General features: G+C 42.9%; 1 protein-coding gene across 3 annotated transcripts in view; it reads left to right on the top strand.

Moving 5' to 3' along the window:
- LOC126922493 (diacylglycerol O-acyltransferase 1) overlaps positions 1 to 18511 on the top strand; it is a 98825-nt gene extending 80314 nt beyond the window's left edge. For all 3 annotated transcript variants that reach the window (XM_050735071.1, XM_050735073.1, XM_050735072.1), the window contains 4 exons: positions 5143 to 5187; positions 12351 to 12529; positions 15936 to 16086; positions 17042 to 18511. In XM_050735071.1, the coding sequence (XP_050591028.1) occupies positions 5143 to 5187; positions 12351 to 12529; positions 15936 to 16086; positions 17042 to 17218 (552 nt within the window). In that variant the 3' untranslated portion in view covers positions 17219 to 18511. The remainder of the gene's footprint in view (positions 1 to 5142; positions 5188 to 12350; positions 12530 to 15935; positions 16087 to 17041) is intronic.
- The last annotated feature ends 1231 nt before the right edge of the window (positions 18512 to 19742 follow it).

Consider the following 19742-nt stretch of genomic DNA (forward strand, 5'->3'; position numbering starts at 1 on the left):
TCACGCGAGTCATCGATGTCATATAATTTATACTGTAGGTCGTTTGTCTGACGGAAAAGTGGAGAAAGGTAAATAGGAGTTTCACTATGTGAAACGATATTCTGCAGGGTGATAAGATTTTTCAGTCTGACGCGCATACATAACATTGATGGTTAATAGCGCTACCAGCAAGAGGCCATTCATCTTATAGGTCATTGAATATTTTCTGTCTGCTGTGACGTGTAAATAGCCGGTTGTACGTTTCGCCTATCTTTCACGGCGCACATCCCTGCACACGAATGACTTCACGCTCTAGAGCAACGGTGACGGCGTGGTCGCATCGAACGTCACCTTATCGGCTCGACGACGTGCTACTGCTTAAAGGGATGAACGTTTAAAGGATTTTCGAGGGTGCTGGAGAGTGCACAAAGGATGGTGAGTCAGTGGGTACAGGCTCTGCAGCTTGGTTGTTCGCACTTTCGAGGCCGTTGACGACAAAACGGATGAAATATCGTATCGATTTCCCATCATGAATGCTCGTAAACTGCCTCCTTTCTCTCTTTCTCTCTCTCGCCTTCTTTTTTACTCGCCGTGGTATGCAATCTTCTTCGGAGGCCGTGACTGCACGCACGTCAACGAGCAGTTGAGGAAGGAAAAAAAATCGTGTCCGACTTTTCTGTACATCGATGACTTCCAATATTTTTATTTTCACCCATTCACTCACTCTTCTTCTTTTTCCTGCTCGTGTCGGCTTTGAGCTTGAGTATCCTGCTGAACATTGTCGTTTGAGAGGAATTTTCAGTCTGTCAGATATTTGTCCGGTTTCATCTAAGAGGTAAAACGACCAACAGTGACTAGAAATGACGGAAGATAAAATACAGCAGGTAAAAATATCTCAGCTCGTGGTAGCTGAAAAGCCGATCGTCCATGTTCGGTTGATAGCCATGATTATTGCAAACGAAACGGTATCTTTAATAATTTCGCCCATGACAGGAGCAAGAAACTAGACTATTCTATTTTGTCGACTTGACGCTGTTTCCTGATATCTTCAACCGGAAATTGAGGTTCTGTTCACTCGATCGTTAACGAACTTCCATGAATATTCCTTTCGGCATTGGACATCGAGTATCGAAGGTTATACGTATCGAACCGTAACCAAACGTCAACTCGAGAGCAACCGAGACGGGAAACGTATCGAGAAGACCTTAATTCTTTCGGCTTGTTCGTGATAACAGTGGCGTACAGCTGACAGACGGGAAACGGGAAGAACTATTACTTTCGTTTACACTGTGATGGGAATTCAATTACGGAACGTAGTTTCACGGTTGCTCAAAAACGTATCTCCACCGTCGATCTTCCCTCCGCTTTGTAGAGAACTAACGTCATCGCTGAATGGTACCGTTGCGTCCGTTATGACATTTAATAAATGACAAGAGCTAGGAGAATTGATTCGACGAAAAATAACAAGAGATGGAAAGGAGAGAGAGAGAGAGAGAGAGAGAGAGAGATTGTGTGTGTGTTCTTCCACGTCGTTTGCTCGGGCTAACATCGGATGTGCCGCGACCCTTCTCTCGAAATTACTCCTAATTTTTCTGCTGCGAGTGACGGAACGAGATGAAGGGAAGATAAAACGCACACATAAACACCCTGTGTATAGCAACGATTCCCTCGATTGCTCCGCCATTGTTGATTCGCTCGGAATTCAATTCGAGGCTAGTGAATTGTCAGTATCTCGAGAATAATCGCGGTAGCGCGACAAGAAGGTGTTCGTGGATGCAAAGTCGTAAATCTCTGATCGCTAATTGAAACGATGTCGAAAGAAGGAAACGATATCGCGCAAGCTTCCACGGCGGAGCTGTCCTAGTGCGAGTAGGAAGGAATGGCTTCTTCCGACCGTTTCTCATTCTTTCTTTTTGCTACTCATCCCTTCTTTCGTTTCTGTTTCTCTCCCTTCTTCTCTCTCTCTCTCTCTTTCTCTCTGTCTCTTCTCTACCGAGTCTGAGAAGGCGCTTATAGGTACCCTCGCGAGACGAAAAGTATTCGTCGCGTTCCATTCTAGTGAAAGCTAGTATTCAGTTTCAGTGGCGTAGACAACACCGTTCGTGGTCTCGAGTTACGACTACTTTAGTACCTCGAGACCGTTGGCGTTTCCGTCCGAGACGGCTTATTATAACCCTTTCCACCCCAAGGTTTCTGGCCTTTGACTCGGTCAGAGACGATCGATCCACAAGGCACACCATCTCACGCGACAAAGAAAGAGAAGAAATAGGAGGATACGAAAAGATACGATACATTCTCTTTTTATTTTCGCTTCGAACGCCTCTCCACTTTCCCCTTCTATGCACGCGGTGAACGCGACTCAAGCTGTACCATTCATTCGGGAAACCTCTCGAGCCAACCAAGCATCCTTTCAACTGGAAATAGAAACGCGATCGTTCAAGATACCGTCGGTTTTTCGGCGAAGTTCAACAAGTCCTTTTTCGTTTCTTGGACGGGCCACGCGTCATCGAACAGTGAGACAATTTTTTACAAACACAGAGGGAAGTTCCTTTCGGACCTTTGATCGCTTTTAGGGTCAAAAGGTTTCTAACTAAAGTGACATTAGCATGAAGCTTTATAACGCGTACTTAATTTTCTCGAGAAACGCGATGCCCTGTTACAGTCTCAGAGTGAGTTAAAAAGTGAATGCCAAAGGTATTACTTTTCCTAGAATGTAGTACTAATGAAAAAGCAAAATCTCGAGGAAAATTGTTATACTTTTAATCAGCGCTGTCTTATCAAAGTTACAAGAACTTTGTTAAACAAGATTTTGTTTAGCCATTGACTTTACTCGCGCTACATATGGCTAATTAGCCGCCTGTAAACTTAATTACTTCTGTCGGAATACTACTCAGAAACTTCAACAAATTTATATTTATAATATTTTGTTTCTTTTCGATAAAATTGAATGTTCATTGGGTGTTTCATTGACGACGGTTCTCAATATAAAAGATCAACGTAAATAGATCAATTGTTTGTTGAACTTTTCTTTATTTAGTATTTTTAATTTTATAAAAGGGTGGCATATATTTTACATCATTTTGGTATAAATATATTATCTTTTAATCTAATCCTCCATTAACGAGCAAAAGTCGATTCATTCTGTATTTGTGACAGTATTTAAACTCCGTGAAAATTTGGCAGGTTTACGATCAAACGATTCCAACGCGATGGAATAATTCAACGCTTCCTTATCGTTCGTCATATTCGTAGAATAGAACAATCGAAAGAGCTTTCACACTTTTTCCGTTAATTATGTTCATCCACGAATCTTAATATCCGCTCACGAAACGTCAATTATCTTCTTTGCGAAATTTTTATCGGTCCGATCAAAACGATTATTTAAGCCCGAATTCATGGAACATCTCGTTAGCCAGTTCGAGCGTTGCCAGACCGCGCGGGTCCCCTCAAATTAGAATATTATATTCCGGGTTTATAACGAACATGCATCAAGCACTGTAATTACGAATCCCACGATGCATATAATTATACATAGTTTCGTTTTAATCTGCGAAACGTTGGCGAAATTGCCGTCTCCGAAACGGAATCGAATTACATTCAAATTGCACACGCATAATTTCATATTTCCCCGAAACTTTGCACATTCTTTATTCGAACGAAATTTTATTCCACGAATCGTTGTTCTGTTTTTTCCCCACTCCCACATTTTCCATTCCTTTTCTTTCTCGGCGATTTTTATCCTCCGTAAAAGTCTAAAGATTATATAGTCACGAATACATCCGCTGTATTTCTCTATTTACGTAAGCGTGAGTATATATGTGCATACAAATGGCGTGTTGAAATCGACAGGAGGCTCTTTAGGTATTTATTTGTAAGCCTGGGTATATAAGCACCGTGAGTTCTCGTGTTGTGCCATTCGGAGAGACCTCGACAAACCGCCACTTAAGCAGAACGCCGGAAGGGTAGTTTCCTTCCCCTGTATTCAATTAGTACACCGCACGAAATATCAATTCCATTGCTGGAAAGCTCCTTCGACGTTTTCGAATGTGGGGGAATAAGAGGATACTTTCCAGCGACCACAAGTACTCATTGCGCCCAGTTATCGAACGCTGTTAATCTATGGAACTTCGTGCTCTCCATTTGGTTTATCAGTCGCCATTTCAATTGACGTACATTTGCATACCCTTTATAAACCGAGTATTGTTGCCTCCATTCCTTTAAATGGTAGTTTGTAAATTCTGACATGGTATCTGAACCTCCATTCTCAACATTTTTAGCTTTCACTTCGATATGATGTTAAGAACTACCACTGTCTTTTAAAAAAGAAAAATGGTTAGCGATTTGTGTTAAATAAAAGAGATTCAGGGGTTGTAGAGTATAGTATATAAAGTGGATTCTTTAAACGTGGAATGGTATTTCAGAGCTTTTTACATGAACGTTTTTCTTTATCACGTATAATTACGATACCTTGCTACATGACGCGAATCGCAGGGAGGAAACATTGGTAGCATTATATTTTCATTGGAAAATATACAACGAATATAACGCGAAGTATGATAAATTTCGAGGATATATTTGCATTGTTTCTACCGCAATGAATAAATATAAATATTAATAGTTACATAGCTGCATCTACGTATTTGCACCTATGTATTTCGCACACTTGCCGAAGATATACTCGGAATTTATTTTAAAAAAATATCATTCTTTCAAACAAAAAAATACCATTATATATGGTATATTGTGATATAACTTAATTTTTCTTGTAGCTATAGCAAATACTTTTCTACCGGCCAAATATCGACATGGCCGAAGAATCTTTAAACATCTCAAAATATTTTCAAATTCCATGCAATTGTGCTTACATCACCGAATTTGCAAGAATTCCACGCCAGCTAATTATTTCGAGCTAATTTTAATTACGAGCCACTACTGTTCATCGCGATCATTGTGCAAAAATTTCTGCGCGTACTGGGCGAATTCCGCTACATATTCCGCAGGTTTGAATCCAATTAGGAACTTTCGTTTCGTACCATTCTTTCACCCACCCCCGTCCCCATCCCTGCAGCTCCCAATTTCGGCCTTTTAGTTTATTTATTTTCCCTTATTTAGCGCTCACGTGACTTCCTTTGTATTAATGATCGAACTTCGTTCATTTTCCAGAATATGGACGTGGCGAAGGCTTCCGAACGTTTGCTGAAACTGGCCGTGAGTATAATCCAATTCAGTTGAAAACAAAGTAGGCGCGTGCTATGGACCAGAAACACTTAAGCGCTTGCATCATCGAAGCGTGATTAAATTTACGAGAATTCGTATCTTTTAATATGAGAAATCTAAATTTTTTTTTAACGAAATACCAACAACGAGCATAAGTCATTTATTTTTTAAAATGCAATCGAAGACAAAAGTGGACAGGTACTGTAAGCATACGTATGTATCAATGAAGTTTAATCCAACTATTACTAATGTTGTATGTTTCAGTTTTATTTATTATATATAGTTGTAGGCATAAATTATCTAATAAATAATTGAAATTAATGTTGTGCAAACAAATCGTTTTTGACGAAACTTCATCGATACCTATTTTCGCTACTGTCCGTTTATTTTTGCCTCCGACTGTATTTCATCGGTTCGCGATAAGAATTCCTCGAAAAATAGTAAACGTGGAAACCACGTTCTCTCGTTGGAATTACTAAACCTGCCTCAAATGAACGTTTCCTGTTTCTAACCAGATTCGTGACGCGTATTTTCTCTCAGCAACGTACGAACTTATACCGACGCCTGTGCGAAACATTATCGCACCTGTGTTCTCCGCGAGATCCTCCTAAAATCGTTTGCCATCCCGTCGCCATCCGCTCTTAGGCGGAAAGCCTCGGAGCAATATTTGCGAATTCAATCTCCTTTCCTGTTCGCGAACTCGTCGGTCCTCGCTGGAACAGTGAAAGCGATGTGCGATCTCTTAACGTCGAGGACCGGGAACCGTGTCGTCGATAAGTATACCACTTAATACAGTGCGTTGTTGCAAACCTCTGGCGCGGATAGACACGGCGAGAACGTTTCAGTTTCGATTTGGCGAAACATGGCTACAACCGTTTCAATGCACTCGCTTGTGAAACTTTCGGCGGAAAGTACGAATTCATGATTCAACTTTCGTCCTATGTACAGCCGGCCGTGCACCTTCGCGTCGTCGTCTCCGCGTGAATTATACGCTCGCAGAAGTCGTAGAGACTGCCGGGTAACGGAGTTTTCCTGTAACTCGTGCTGCCTTTGCCATCGATAATCGAGCCAGCAACTCGAGGCAACCGCTCGAAGGGAGAGCTATTCCCCCTCTTAATAAGATATTCTTTCCTCTGTCGTGCCGGAGGCGACGCTTTCCTCCGCGGGGGAAGTTGCTTCGTCGATTCCGGAAGTGGAAGGCAATGTAACTCCGATGCGGCACGTATACGTATAATTCTCTTACGAACTTCGTATTTCCTGGCCGGTGTTCCGAAAGCAGTGGAGAAGCTCGGAGCGCGTCGCCGACGAAAACATATAACAGCGGGAGGCCACGTCCGCCATCTCGTATTCGGAGTACTTTCGTTGCCTTTAAAACGCGTACCAAGGTAATTTCATGAAGCTTCTCTCGCATCTTCATTTTACTTGAGTATTCCTCCCCACTCGGTTGTTTCACGTTGGAGGCGGTGTTGCTGCGTGACACCAGAAACGGCGATCGCGAAATACGGATAGTTTGTGATATCTCCTGGGCGTCGTTCATTTGCAAAGGGCTTGGGAGCTTTAACCCGCGTAGTTCTACGTGTATGGATTTTATCGAGTTTCGAATGGCGAGGGGAAATAGCCGCGTTATCCCATAACCGGCGACGTAAACTCGGAAAACACAGCTTCATAATTTGACACGTAACATTTGCGGATACCATTAAAGCCACGATCCGATACTCTACCTTCCACCCCACCCACCTCCCTTGGACCGCGCTTTCAATGCGTTAATTAAAATTTTCACTTCGGGTTTACAGCGATAACAGTACACAGTCTCGTGTAGCATGTTGAAAGGGGTCACACGATGCGTAAAATACGCGTCGGGACTGGCGTATCAAAGGAACAACGCGTCCATCATCAACGATAAAAACCATTAGATTAATTCTGTATAATGTGATATCGCGGAACGCTGTTATTCGCGTACGAAAAGCCGACGGCGATGTCGGGTGAAAATGGGGGATTGGGGGTCACATTAATGGAAGGGTAATCAGAAAAATGGATTTTCGAGTTGACCCCGTCCACAACATTTTCCTGTATTAACGTGAAAGCCATGTTCGGCTAGAAACAAGTGTCGTGCAAATAAGCAACCCCTGTCGTCGATAATGGACGAAGGATTTTTAGCCCCGCGAGCGCGGGAAAACCGTAAATGTAAATTTATGGTCCGTACCGGTGTTTCTGTGACAGCCTCGTCACGTATAACTAATATGCCTGACAATTGAAATGTTTAATATCGGACAACGTGTTGGAAAGAGCCGCGCATTTCGAAATATTCGCCTTTTTATGCGATATTCGTTTGTAGTTGATATATTAATCGAACGACGAGCCAACGCTCGCCAAACAAAGGATCGATTGGCACGCGAAGAAAAATATGTATGTTCTCTCGTTTGAGAGCGAGGAAATTTGAACAAGCACTCGCGAATGAAATCGTACAATGTGTACGGCATGACTCTTACGGAATGATTGATGTTGTTCCCTTCGAATCTCGGAGATTCCTGATGGAATCTTTCTTTTCACTGCGTACTTCAGGATTTCAAATTATACAGATCGCAACGAAAATCTTTCCATATCGATCGATGCTTTTTAAAACTGTAGAAAATGTGTCCTTAACATTCAATTTCATCGATTTAAAGAGATATAAAAATTTGGGGTTCCGATAGAACTTTTAAATTCATCGTTTCCACTACTTCGGTCTTTCTTAAATCTACCCAGCCTGGTCGACGAATAGAAAGAAGTTTGTTCAACTGGATAAAAGTTCGCTTGTCTCTGTAAAAGGCTACCAATGCAGTTTATCACAGACATTTAACAAATATTCTGCATTGTTTACCACACAGCGTTCGCCAAAATGGCATAGCTTCGCTCATCGAAGACAATCGGCTGTTTGCCAAGAATCACCCTGTATATTTTACTCGCGTCTTCGCTGTTGTGTTGGAGGCAATCTGCCATGGCGTCCATCGAGATCGTCAGCCCGATTCCATTCGATCGTCGTTACCCGTGCTCGTTATTCTCTCGTTAGTCCGAATGCTCCAGATCGAAACTAGCCAGCCGTAGTGTTTCGATCAGTGAACCGGACTCGGTGAACCGAATTCAATTATATGACTTGGTCCCAAAGCGACTACCGCGAATGTCCTCCTGGAGCGTGTATAATAGTCGTGTTGTTGGTTGTTTGCGATTAAAACATGCCAGCCAAAAAGTCACGCATGGCTGAGCTTTGCTAACAAATTTTTGCCGGGTGCCAGTTAATTGGACCCATCGCGTCATTAATTATCGACGTCTGCGGCTCGACGTGTAAACAACAGTCTAGCTGGTCTGACGTTTTGTGGAAAAATCAACCACATCTCCCTCTCTCTCTACCTTTCTCTCTCTCTCTCTCCCCCTCTTTCTCTTCACCGTCGAGGATTATTCGATTTCTCTACAGGAAAAAAGCTCGATCACGCGATCAAATAATTTTGAAAAAGGGGATTACTGGGAAAAATCGAAGAGCAGAGGATCGAGTCGACTAGTAATAACCTTCTCCGAGAGCGATATCGACGCAAGCTTTAACTGGAAGATATAAGTGGTTCGGTCGAAGGTTCCTCGGGGCGAACGCAACGAAAACTCCTCTTCCAATCTCATAAGTCACGCCACGAGAAGGATTGCTCATTCTTGAAGCGCCTCTTTTGTCCCCTTTTGTTTTCTACCTTCGCCGTATCACGCTGAGAGCGAAGCAAGAGAGAGAGAGAGAGAGAGAGAGAGAGAGAGAGAGAGAGAGAGAGAGTGGAAGAAGTTTGAAGCGGGAAAAATAATTGTTTGCCGATCGAAGGAGCGAAATCTGCGACAACGGAGGGTCTGCAGAAGAAAAGAAGCCCTCGAGAGAAAGAGCAGACCACCTCCGGGATACACGAGCCTGATACAGGATCAAGGGAATCCTTATTTTCGTTTACACCGCAAATAACTGCGAGGCTGTTCGCACAGACCACTGACCATGATCGTCGTCGGTTAATTGCGGTTCTTATATACGAACCTCGGGTGAACTTGGAAAACAGAGGGTGGCAATGTTCGACCAAGGGGATGGATCAGTGTGTATAGAGATGGTCGCGAAGAGGAGGTGGTTTCGGTACTGCAATGTAGGACGAGACTTTAATCTCGTCGTAATGGGGAAACGCAATTTTCCTGCAGTCCGTTGCCAACGAGGTCGTTTCCTTAGATCGATCTACTTTATACGAGCGCGATCCTTCGCCCCGTCCACTCGTCGCTCGTTTCGGAATCTCTTTGACGCGCGACAGCCCCTCTGACGAAAAAGACGAAGTACCAGGTGAAAGGAGAGGAAGGGAAGACCATAGGATACACAGATGCTCTCCTTTTGCTCTTTTATTCGGTGTCGATCATGTGCAGATCGTGTCCCGTCCTCATTGCAGTTTCTCCTGCGTTAAACTCTAATGTGTACTTTATGTATATATACGGAACGAACGATCGATCGATTTCTATCAATAATGTAGGCATATTGGATTCAGAACTACGACCAGAGAAGGGTCCATTGAATTTCCGATATGTACTTACTCATGGTTGAACGTAATATACACACGATCGTGATGGCTGGTATCGTTAGCTGATCGGGTAAAAGTGGCGGATGAGTGCGATCAACGATCGCCGTAACAGTTTATGTATCCGACTTGCGTTGATTGCTAATTCTTTGGAAAGATTTATCGTCGTCGTTCATTATACCATTCGCAATATTTTTGACTATTTTTGTTGTATCTTAGTCCTACATTTTGTAACTCTACTAACGTGTACATTTTAAAAATTCTTGAATTGTTAATCGATACTCTTTCCATTTTCCTCGGGATCTTCGCCACGTTTCAGCTTCGTACTTTCATTTTTTTTTTTTTTTTTTTTTTAGTTCTTCTTCTCGCTTTTCGTTTTCTGTCTGCTCATCATTGCCCTCGTGGGAGCATGTCACGTACTATTTACTGCAGTGGCAAGGTCTACGCTGCTATGTAATATAACGGGAGTAGCTGTTATCGTATGAAGAACGGGATATAAGAATAACAATCAGGAACGGAAGAAAAATTGAGCAAACTTTATAGACGTCTCGTCGAGATGACGGAGAAATTGCCCGATCCTTTTTAACCTTGTCATTATTTCTTCTCCGACGAACACGATACGATTTCCCATCAGGAATCGATCTTCCATTCCGCTCTTTGAGCCACAAGGACGATCTCTTGAAAAAATATTGCTTTAATAACGATACAATCTTCGGTAGACTAACATTTGATACGAAACGTAAGCACGTTCGTTCTGTTTGGTTAAAGGACTGGATCTATTTGAGCACAGCAAGCTTCGCGTAATAGTGATTCGATCTTTTATTAAACACTTGTTATATCTTCGATATAAGTTGGCACGAGCTGTGAAATTTAGACTCTTGTAACAGCATGGTCGTCGTCTTGTCCCTGATGTATTAAAACAACGTTTATCAAGAGGAAAGAAAGGTTTAAATCTTTAAATAGATTAAAACAACTTCGCCGAAGCAGGAAATAATTTTTCGTGGGTTCTCGAGAACAAAAAAGAAGAAGAGTGAAGTATAACAATGTAACGTAACTGGGAGCAGTTCGTTGAAAAGAGCGGGCTTAATAGGAAAACTTAGTTGCCACGAGCCGACCAAACGAACCGAGAAAATTCAAATTCCCGCGGGTCTCTCGCTCTGCCGCGTCACATATCACCCGCCAAGATTTTTCCTCCTTGATGGAAACTTGGGGCCACGGTAGAAGCCGTATCGTTCTTGAAATAGCCGCTGGCCAGGAAGCCGAGACTCAAAGTTCTCCCGACCACTTTTTCCTTTGTGGTATCATTGGCGTGTCTCAAACGGTTCAACAAGGTTTTATCCCGCCCACTCCTGTGGGTGATTTCGTGCTCTACCCCTTTCTACTCTTTTAACCGACGTCATACCCGAGGTAAACGAAATTAAAAGAGGAGGTAAGTTTTTGCGAAGTACGTGAACTGCCCATGAGGGAAGAGAGGCGCAATAGCGGTGTAGTGATGGTGATGGTGGTAAAAAGGAGTGATGAAATGAGGAAAGACAGAGGAGATCCTATCTTCTGCGAAGAAAGATGTGCTCTCCCTCTCTTTTCATAAAAGTGCCACGAATGCCTGCCGGCAGAAGAGACTTGACCTTTGTGCCTGGCAACATTATTAAGTCCTTTGGAGCGCGTAAAGGGCCAACGGAAGCAGCGAGGGTGCTTCAGGGGGAATTAGAGAAGACATTCGAAACGAAATAACTTCAAAATTCTTCGTTGGACCGAGTGGGGCAAGCCGGAAAGGAAGATGGTTACGCCGGAAGAATCCGTCTGATCTCGCTGCAGACACGATTGCCTTTTATCTTCCTCTGTGTTCTTCTCTGCGATTCTGTGCAGCGATTGCACTCTCCCGGTGATATTATTTCGTCGCAATTTTTCGGAAATTCGCTGCCAAAGACTCGGCAACAAGAAGACTTAACAAGACGCGCTGACTCGAGCGTGGAATTACCTCTCGCCCTCGAGTCCAATGTGAATAACGCGGCCGATCCTTCTCCTTTTTTCGTACCGCCCCCAGTTAATTCTTTGTCTCGTCATTAGCAGGTTATTTTAAATATTCTGAAACGCGAAACAGCTATCGATGTTCCTTTAGTAGTTACGCCTCGGCGGCTATCATATTTTCTTCCTCCCATCGCGTCGTTCCTCTTCCAAGCCAGTTTCTGTACTCGGCGAGTGTGCGCTAACACTGGTTAAGAATTACACGAAATTGCACGGTCGCCTAAGGCTACGGGAATGGAATATCGAGAGACGCGAATTTGCATTGGATTAACGAGCCGCCCCCGGACGAAGATACGAAACAAAGGGAAATAAAATATTGGCTGGCGTCGCTGTCGGCTATCTGGCCCTCGCATGTTGTACATTTGCGATCTAACAAAGATCAACGCGCGCGAAACGATACATCGCGTGAAAAACATTTCACCGCCGGTAATAGAGAAGATGAAAGTGACTTCCATTTGCACCCGTTCTCCGAATAAATGTTCACCCTTCTGACATACGACTCTCGTTATAATCCCAAATGCTCTTTTTTAACTACGCGTATGAACGTATATTTGTTTTCGTGCGTTTTTGTAGATACCGAACCATCTGGTCTGGCTGTGCTTCTTCTACTTGATGTTCCATTCGCTCCTCAATCTGATGGGTGAACTGTTACATTTTGCTGATCGAAATTTCTACTGCGACTGGTGGAACGCGGATAACATCGACACCTTCTGGAGGACATGGAATATGCCTGTACATCGGTGGGCCGTGCGGTAAGTATCGCTGATACGATGTTCCGGGCTCCACAATACGTTGGATTTCGATCGTGCGACGACCAGCCACCGTTTGGTCGAGTAAACGATCCTGCGCACACCCTATTTGGTTCGATCGAAAAATACCGGTATAAAAGGTTAGATCGTAGATTGCTACGATTCGAAATGGAGCCACCGTTTACGTTTAAGCGATAGCCTAGGCTAGATTACACCATTTTGATTCTATCTCGCAGCAGGCAGCTAGCATACCTACAATTTTGAGGTTTTAAGATGTTGAATCTTGTATTGTTTCGTGACAGTTAATCGTGTTATTTCGCTGAAAAGTATAGATTTGGTAAAACTTGAAGTTCGTGTAACGTTGCAAATACGGGCTATAGTAATTTGCAAATTTTTACGATTAACGATATAGTATAGAGACATAATTTAGCTTCGAGTTAAAAGGTAGCTACTTCGAGTTATTTCTAGTAAAATCGATGGTATGATCAAACTTGTATTAAGATTCAGAAGAAGATGTCACGTTTAATCGAACGCGTTACAGTACTTCAAATAGCTTTGCAAATTGTCATTTCGAGCTTGAGCGCGCAGAAATTATGAAACATAGCTTTCCTGGCGAATAGTTCTGCAGTAGACGGTGTAAATGATAAGAGCGAGGCGTGATACATAAAGGTATATCGGCGAGGAGAGGTAAAAGAAAGAAAACAATATCCAGCCGCGAGTCGTACTTTTGATCGAGCTTCTTTTCGCCTAAGCGGCTAAACTTCGTTAACGAGTGTGTCCTGCTTTAAGGAGATTTAATTACATTTTTCGCGAGAACCCGGGACCTGTCTGGTCTCCGAATAGGAAGAGAAATTTCCGCGAATCAGAGACTTTCCCCCGTAACCTGTACACCATCCCTCGGACCGCCGCCTCTTTCAACCCCTGTGGAAACTGCTCTGCGGCTAATTGTTTTAGCTTCTACCGTACACTCCCACCTTTTCTCTACGCCCTTCTATATATATAACCGCTGCCACTCTAAGTAGTACTTTTAATGTCTGTGTAACTGGAAAGGGTGTCGGACGGCGGCTGCTGTTTGAAAACTATTCTGCCGCAAAATGAAACTACCTGCAGATCCGTGCACGTCGAAATCTTCTGTTTTAACGTTCATTTCGGAAAATTAATTCGTAGCCGCGTTTACGCGCGTAACACCGACCATCGATGTCACTTTTAATTAGTTTCTATTTTAAACCTTTGTCATTTCCATTTGGCCCGAATCATGCACGACTGTTACAATGCTATTCTTGTACTCGTAACAATATGGCAGGATGGTTGAATCGTTGTGTAACAAATGAAATATTCACATCTGTACACGTCGAAAACTAATTTCAATCGAAAACAATTAGGCGTGATATTCAAATCCCAGTATATAGAATTTTGCAGTACGTGATTTCATACGTTTTCGATATGGAATCACGTTTTAGTACTCTGACGATTGTTCGAAGATTAAATATCTTTTTTTTCCAGTCGCCTATCGTCAAGTTCAAACTTAGTATTTGCGATTTTCCAGGAACTTCTGGATAAATCTTGTTCAGGGTACACTGTCAGATAAGCGCGAGCTTACGCCCTGCTTGGCACTTTTTATTCCCATACGTCTTACCCGTCATCGTTTCATTGGATTATGCATCGCTCGCTCAATACAATCAGCAAAGTTGCGAGAAACTTTCCATATAGGGCCTTCCACTTTCCCACCGGTTTTGCCGGTGCACGTGCCGCTAACAACTCGCGCCACCGCGGTGACGACGGCCGCTTTTACTTCGAAAGTAGCTCCGCGGAAAGTTTAAATCCTCGAAAAAGGTAGCCGTGGAAAAGTTGTTATTGCGGGGCCGCGGGAGACGAACGGTGTCGTGTACGTGGAAGGGTTGGAAATCCGAGGATCGAAGGGATCTTGTGAGAAACGATACACGAGAAAACAATAATTCTTTACTGTCTAAAGGTATAACTCTCAGAGGAGAGGAGGTGCACGCCTGTGCATGAAGATCGAATGAAACGGTCGAGTTTTGACAGATACGCAACGCAGTTAATGTTCCAGGCTTGTATACGCCTCGGCCCGAGGTAGATTAATCGAGAAAGAATCTTATCAAGTTGCAATTAACTGAATTCTATATAATTAACGGGGCAAAAACAAAGATCTGTTTCGCTATTCAGAAACGTCGGAATCGGCGACGTTCCCAAGACTCGAATTTCATCCCCGTCCCTCGACGTTCTTCGAACTGCACCTGTGCTCCCAACTCTTCTCCGCGTTCTTCTCTTCCTTCTTCCCTCTTTTTTTTTCTTCTCTGTCTGGGCCGAGATATGCAGCTGCAATTGCGAGCTGCAACTGGCACGCAGCCATGCGACCGCGGCGGCAACGAGTGGTAGAAAAGCGAGCGAAGGGCGGGGAGGGGAATGGGCGCGAGAGGTGAAAATGGAAAAGCTGCACGGAGGAGGATGGGTACAGGGAGAGGACGTAGACGGTCGCAGACAGCGGAAAGGGGGAAGGACGACTGTCGACGAAGACGACGTCTTTTCAGGTTTGTAATGGGAAAAGCCGATACGCATCGTGGTGCGCGCACTTAAGGCTGTTTATTCCCCGCGGCACTTATAATGCCTCTATAACTGGAAGATATTTCGAAGCGTCTTTTCCATGAACGATGAGAACCACGAGCAAGGGAAGTGGAGAGAAGGAGAAAGACCGAGATTGAAGGAGGAATGGTAAAAACGAAACAGAAAGAAGAAAAGGGGCCGCTATTTCGTGGAGCAACAAGGAGAGTGGACCTTTAAGGAAAGGCATCTCTTCATCGCGGCGACGAAACCGTCCACGACGACAGCTTCCCACCTTTGAATTTCCTTCCTTCCTTCCGTTTCTCTCGCTCTTGTACGTCGGCTCTTTTCTTTGCGCCATTTTTTTCCTCTTCCCTCGTCGTCTTGCAGCTTTCTTCATTCCAATGCACTGCTACTGATAACCAAGCCGGCTAACGATCTCTTCCTGTCTCTCGGTGACTCGTGTCGTTCCCCTCCCCCATTCTGTGAACCGACACACACCACAGTGTCGCTATTCCGACAAACTTGCACAGCCATTGCTTTAATTTTTCGAGACGATTCCGCCCACGCTGATCCTTAAACGCCACGCTCCTTATCTACATCCTCGTTCTCTTTCGCCTCTCTCGCCCTTTTTTTAACGCTTGCGCGCGCTATTTTGTGGTACAACATTGTAATAGGAGCGACTACACGCCGAGGAGACGCTCTCTCGGGTATTTTCGCTGCACAGAGAATCGTCGAGGGAAACGAGCCAGAGAACGCCTCGATCCTTTCTATTAAACGGCCGCGTAATTTTCCTCCGTTTAATCGTGGCCAAGCTTGAAACGTTTTTGCGCGATTATTTTGGTTCCAGGCACTTGTACATTCCCATCATCGAGATCGGCTATGGGAAAACGACCGCGTCCGTCATCGTGTTCTTCATCAGCGCCTTCTTCCACGAGTATCTCGTCAGCGTGCCGCTGAAGACGTTCAAAACGTGGGCGTTCCTGGGAATGATGGGACAGGTAAAATTTACTCGTATAATATTCGACTCACGATCTAAATTATGTCTATGGAGCTGATGTTCAATCTTTTCGGCACGGTGGGAGACTATAATCACCTATCGCTGGCGCACTCGCTAGCTTCGAGAATTTTGTCCTCATATATTTAAATAAGGAAATGAAGAATAGCTGCCGAGTAGCTTTGAGAATTTATTATTAACTCTACAGGAGTCGCGAGAAATCTGTTACTTACATAAGAAACCTTTCTACAAATATTTTTCTATAGACACATTGTCAAGTTTATTAACAACGAAGTGCTTTTATATTACATATAACATTTCTACGTGTCTGTCGCTCAAGACTGTTCTTTGATATTGCGAATTTCATAGAATGACATCGACATTTCCATATTTCTGAGATCATGACAAAATATATCCCAAATATACTAGTATTATTTTTAACGATCGTTATACGCATATACGCGCATCAATGGAGGATTCTGGTCACTGTATTTAAATGATTATTACAAACTTAATTACTTTATTAGTTCATTTTTCACATTCTTTTTATATAAAAGAGGAAACATTACAACACTGCATTAAACATTGTCACTGAAGTGCATAGTATTAAACTCACTGCATTTGTCAGATACACCGCAGCGGGAATTTCTAGGATCGCGATCTTCGCAGGCTTAAAACTTTGAAACGTTCTTCTACGTTCAGCCAATAGGCACTCTCCTGATCCGAGCTGTACTGTACCGAAAGAGTTGAAAGAAATTTTAATCAACCAATTCCTTCGTCAAACATCCAGTCACACAAAGAACCAAAGAAATCCTCCGACACGATATCAGCTATCTCAGTCGCTCGAAAGTTTCCCGCGGAAGAATCATCTTCTCGGAAGCGATCCAACTGTCGAAGGATTAATATTAATTTGCAGTCTGCCACCCTCGATGAAGAAACTTTTTTAATTGATTTTCCAGATACCATTATCACTGATAAGTAAGAAGGTGCAGAAGCATTGCGGCGCCAGATGGGGCAATATCACAGTGTGGGCGAGTCTCATTATCGGACAACCACTTTGCATAATGATGTATTACCACGATTACGTGATAACTCACTTCGGCGAGAACCTGATCGAGGATTACTCCACGGTATAGGAAACAAGGAATCGAACGTGAAGCGAAGATCACAGAGAGGTCGGCAAGAAGAATTTCAGTCGGTGAATGAGGCAAACTCGCCACTGTTCCATCAATCGTACTTTTCCTCTTGTTTTTCACACCTCGCAGACTTTACCTTCGATCCGTGTATAAGCTATTTTTCAAACGATTCCTCGACATTAACGGGAGTCTAAGTTTTTTATTATCTTGATCGTGAAAAAGGAACGGTGACGCTTCGTAAACGAAATTTTAAATCACAAGCAAATGCCTTAAGTATTACGCTTCGATTCAAGGAGTTTGGAAATTCATGCGCCTAGTTTATATCGTTGTTAACATTTGTGAGTGTAAGCCGGTATCCAACAGGAATTATATCTCGATGTTTTCCTAGCATTGCAGTTATCTTTTTAAGGTGAATCGAGTGGAACAGCATCATTATATTACAATTCCTCGTGGATTGATACTTTAATACATCGATGTTTAACTCTGCATCATGAGAAAATAGCCCGATTCAAGTTAAAAGCGAGAATTTTACATGAACACGCGATATGATGCAGTTATTATATAATTCTTATTATAAGATGGGATAAAACGTTGTACGAGGTATCATATTCTATTTCTTTTCTCATTCACGCATGGTGATGGTAATGTTCGTGGAATTGTTGCTGTAAGACTGTTGTTCACTTTGTTACAAGCTTTTTATAGATTACTACATCTCATGCGCATCTCGTCTTCGTTGATGCTCGATCAATTGTCTTTTCATAAAGATTATGATATTATAAAGCGATGAATTTATAAGATTGAAAAGACCAAATACTGTTTGTTGCGTATCTACGCGACTGGTATTTTAATCGATAGCGTGTGCCGTGCAAAATGTATATTTTATCTTTTGAAACAATTTTATATTTGATCGCCCCCGTGCCTCATAAATCCTCGAGCATCCTTTACTTCACGAACGGCGAAACTCGCACGAACGGTGATATTATGCGTGCATTAAGACAATAATTCAGCATATTTTTTCTATCTGACGATGTTTTATTGCTTGGAAGGGAGGTAAGAGTGCATCGAGGGAATATTAGCCGTAATAAATTTATCCCGGGTGCAGTTTGCTGTTGCGTATTCGGTAAATATTTCAGGCCAACCGTTGCGTATCACGAAGGAGCAGCTGCCGAGGATTTAACGAGGCAACTTGGTGCCAGTTGTATACGAACATACGATTTTGTAGATTTCGTCCTGCGCTCCCGCTCGCGTGCCGTACGAGCGCTACTGGTTGTCGAATAAACGAGATCTTTGTTACCAGCCTCGTTAAATTTACTTCCATCCCTTCCGAGACGATTTGATGGAAATGCCGTCGACACTGGGATAGAAAGCAAATCTGAATGTAACGATATAGTTTTAATACAAAATATACCATTTGATACTTAAAATTGTAATACAAGTAGATCCGTGAGTTATAATTAGATCGTGGATTTTTATGCACTTTCTTTTATTTTTATGAATATAACTAAAGAAATGGAATTAGAATAGAAATCTGCTTCATCTACTAAATATTATAATAAATACCTTAGTTTGGATATTTTGTATATTATATTACATGTATCTTTGCAACTTCAAATTTTCCATAAATGTATAAAACTCCGCAGTTTAATTCGTTATAACATCTCGGGGATCCAACATTTAAAAAATCTCTTCAGGCAAACCGTATCAAATGAATTAAATCTGATCTCCTTAAAACGAATCCAAGACACGTGTACAACTTTCAGAATATATGCAAAAGCCTACAATTTGTCAAATTACCTGTTTCACTAATCACCTTATAGCGAGAAACAACTCAGGAAGATCTCACGTTACTCGATGTCTCTCAATACTCGCGTCATGTTTTTAAACGAAACGCTCTGTTTCGTCTTCAATTTTCTTCGGCTCTTGAAACGCGAGAAAATAAGAAAGGAACGACAGCTGCAACACCTGGCAGAGGTATGAAACAATCACCTTCTCCTAGATACGTTCAAAGCAAAGAACAAAAGACGATGGAATCATCTCCAGGCCAAAGATGCTGGGAAAAGGATGTTTTTTCGAGCCATCATCCCCTGGGCTTTCCTGGTTGTCTGATGAGCTTGGATGTCACGACCCGTTTGCCCCGGAGCAGTCTCGGCGATGGATAAATTAATGATGCGGGACGTTCACCACCGACAGTTGGACATACGTCTGCGTCAGAGAGACGCGATGTTATATACCATGCAGGTACGTGACAAGCGTAGAGACTTACGAGCAGGCGGATCCAAACGAGTTGAAGCGGATTGACGCGCATTCGAGCGGATACGCGCGGCTATCGCTAGATCTATTGACACGAGAGCGCTGCGCGAGTTAGAGAACTTTGGAAAGAGGGTTGATGTGAGTTCTGGACTTGAGGAGGTTAGTAGCGGATTAATGTGAATTAGAAATGAACACTACGTGATTTGAGACAGATTCGAGGGGACAGAGAATTTGTCACGAAGTGAAATTAGAAAATTTTATGTGGATCCCTCCC

Source organism: Bombus affinis, chromosome 12 (assembly GCF_024516045.1).
Source record: "Bombus affinis isolate iyBomAffi1 chromosome 12, iyBomAffi1.2, whole genome shotgun sequence".
In the NCBI taxonomy this organism is placed as follows: Eukaryota; Metazoa; Arthropoda; class Insecta; order Hymenoptera; family Apidae; genus Bombus; species Bombus affinis.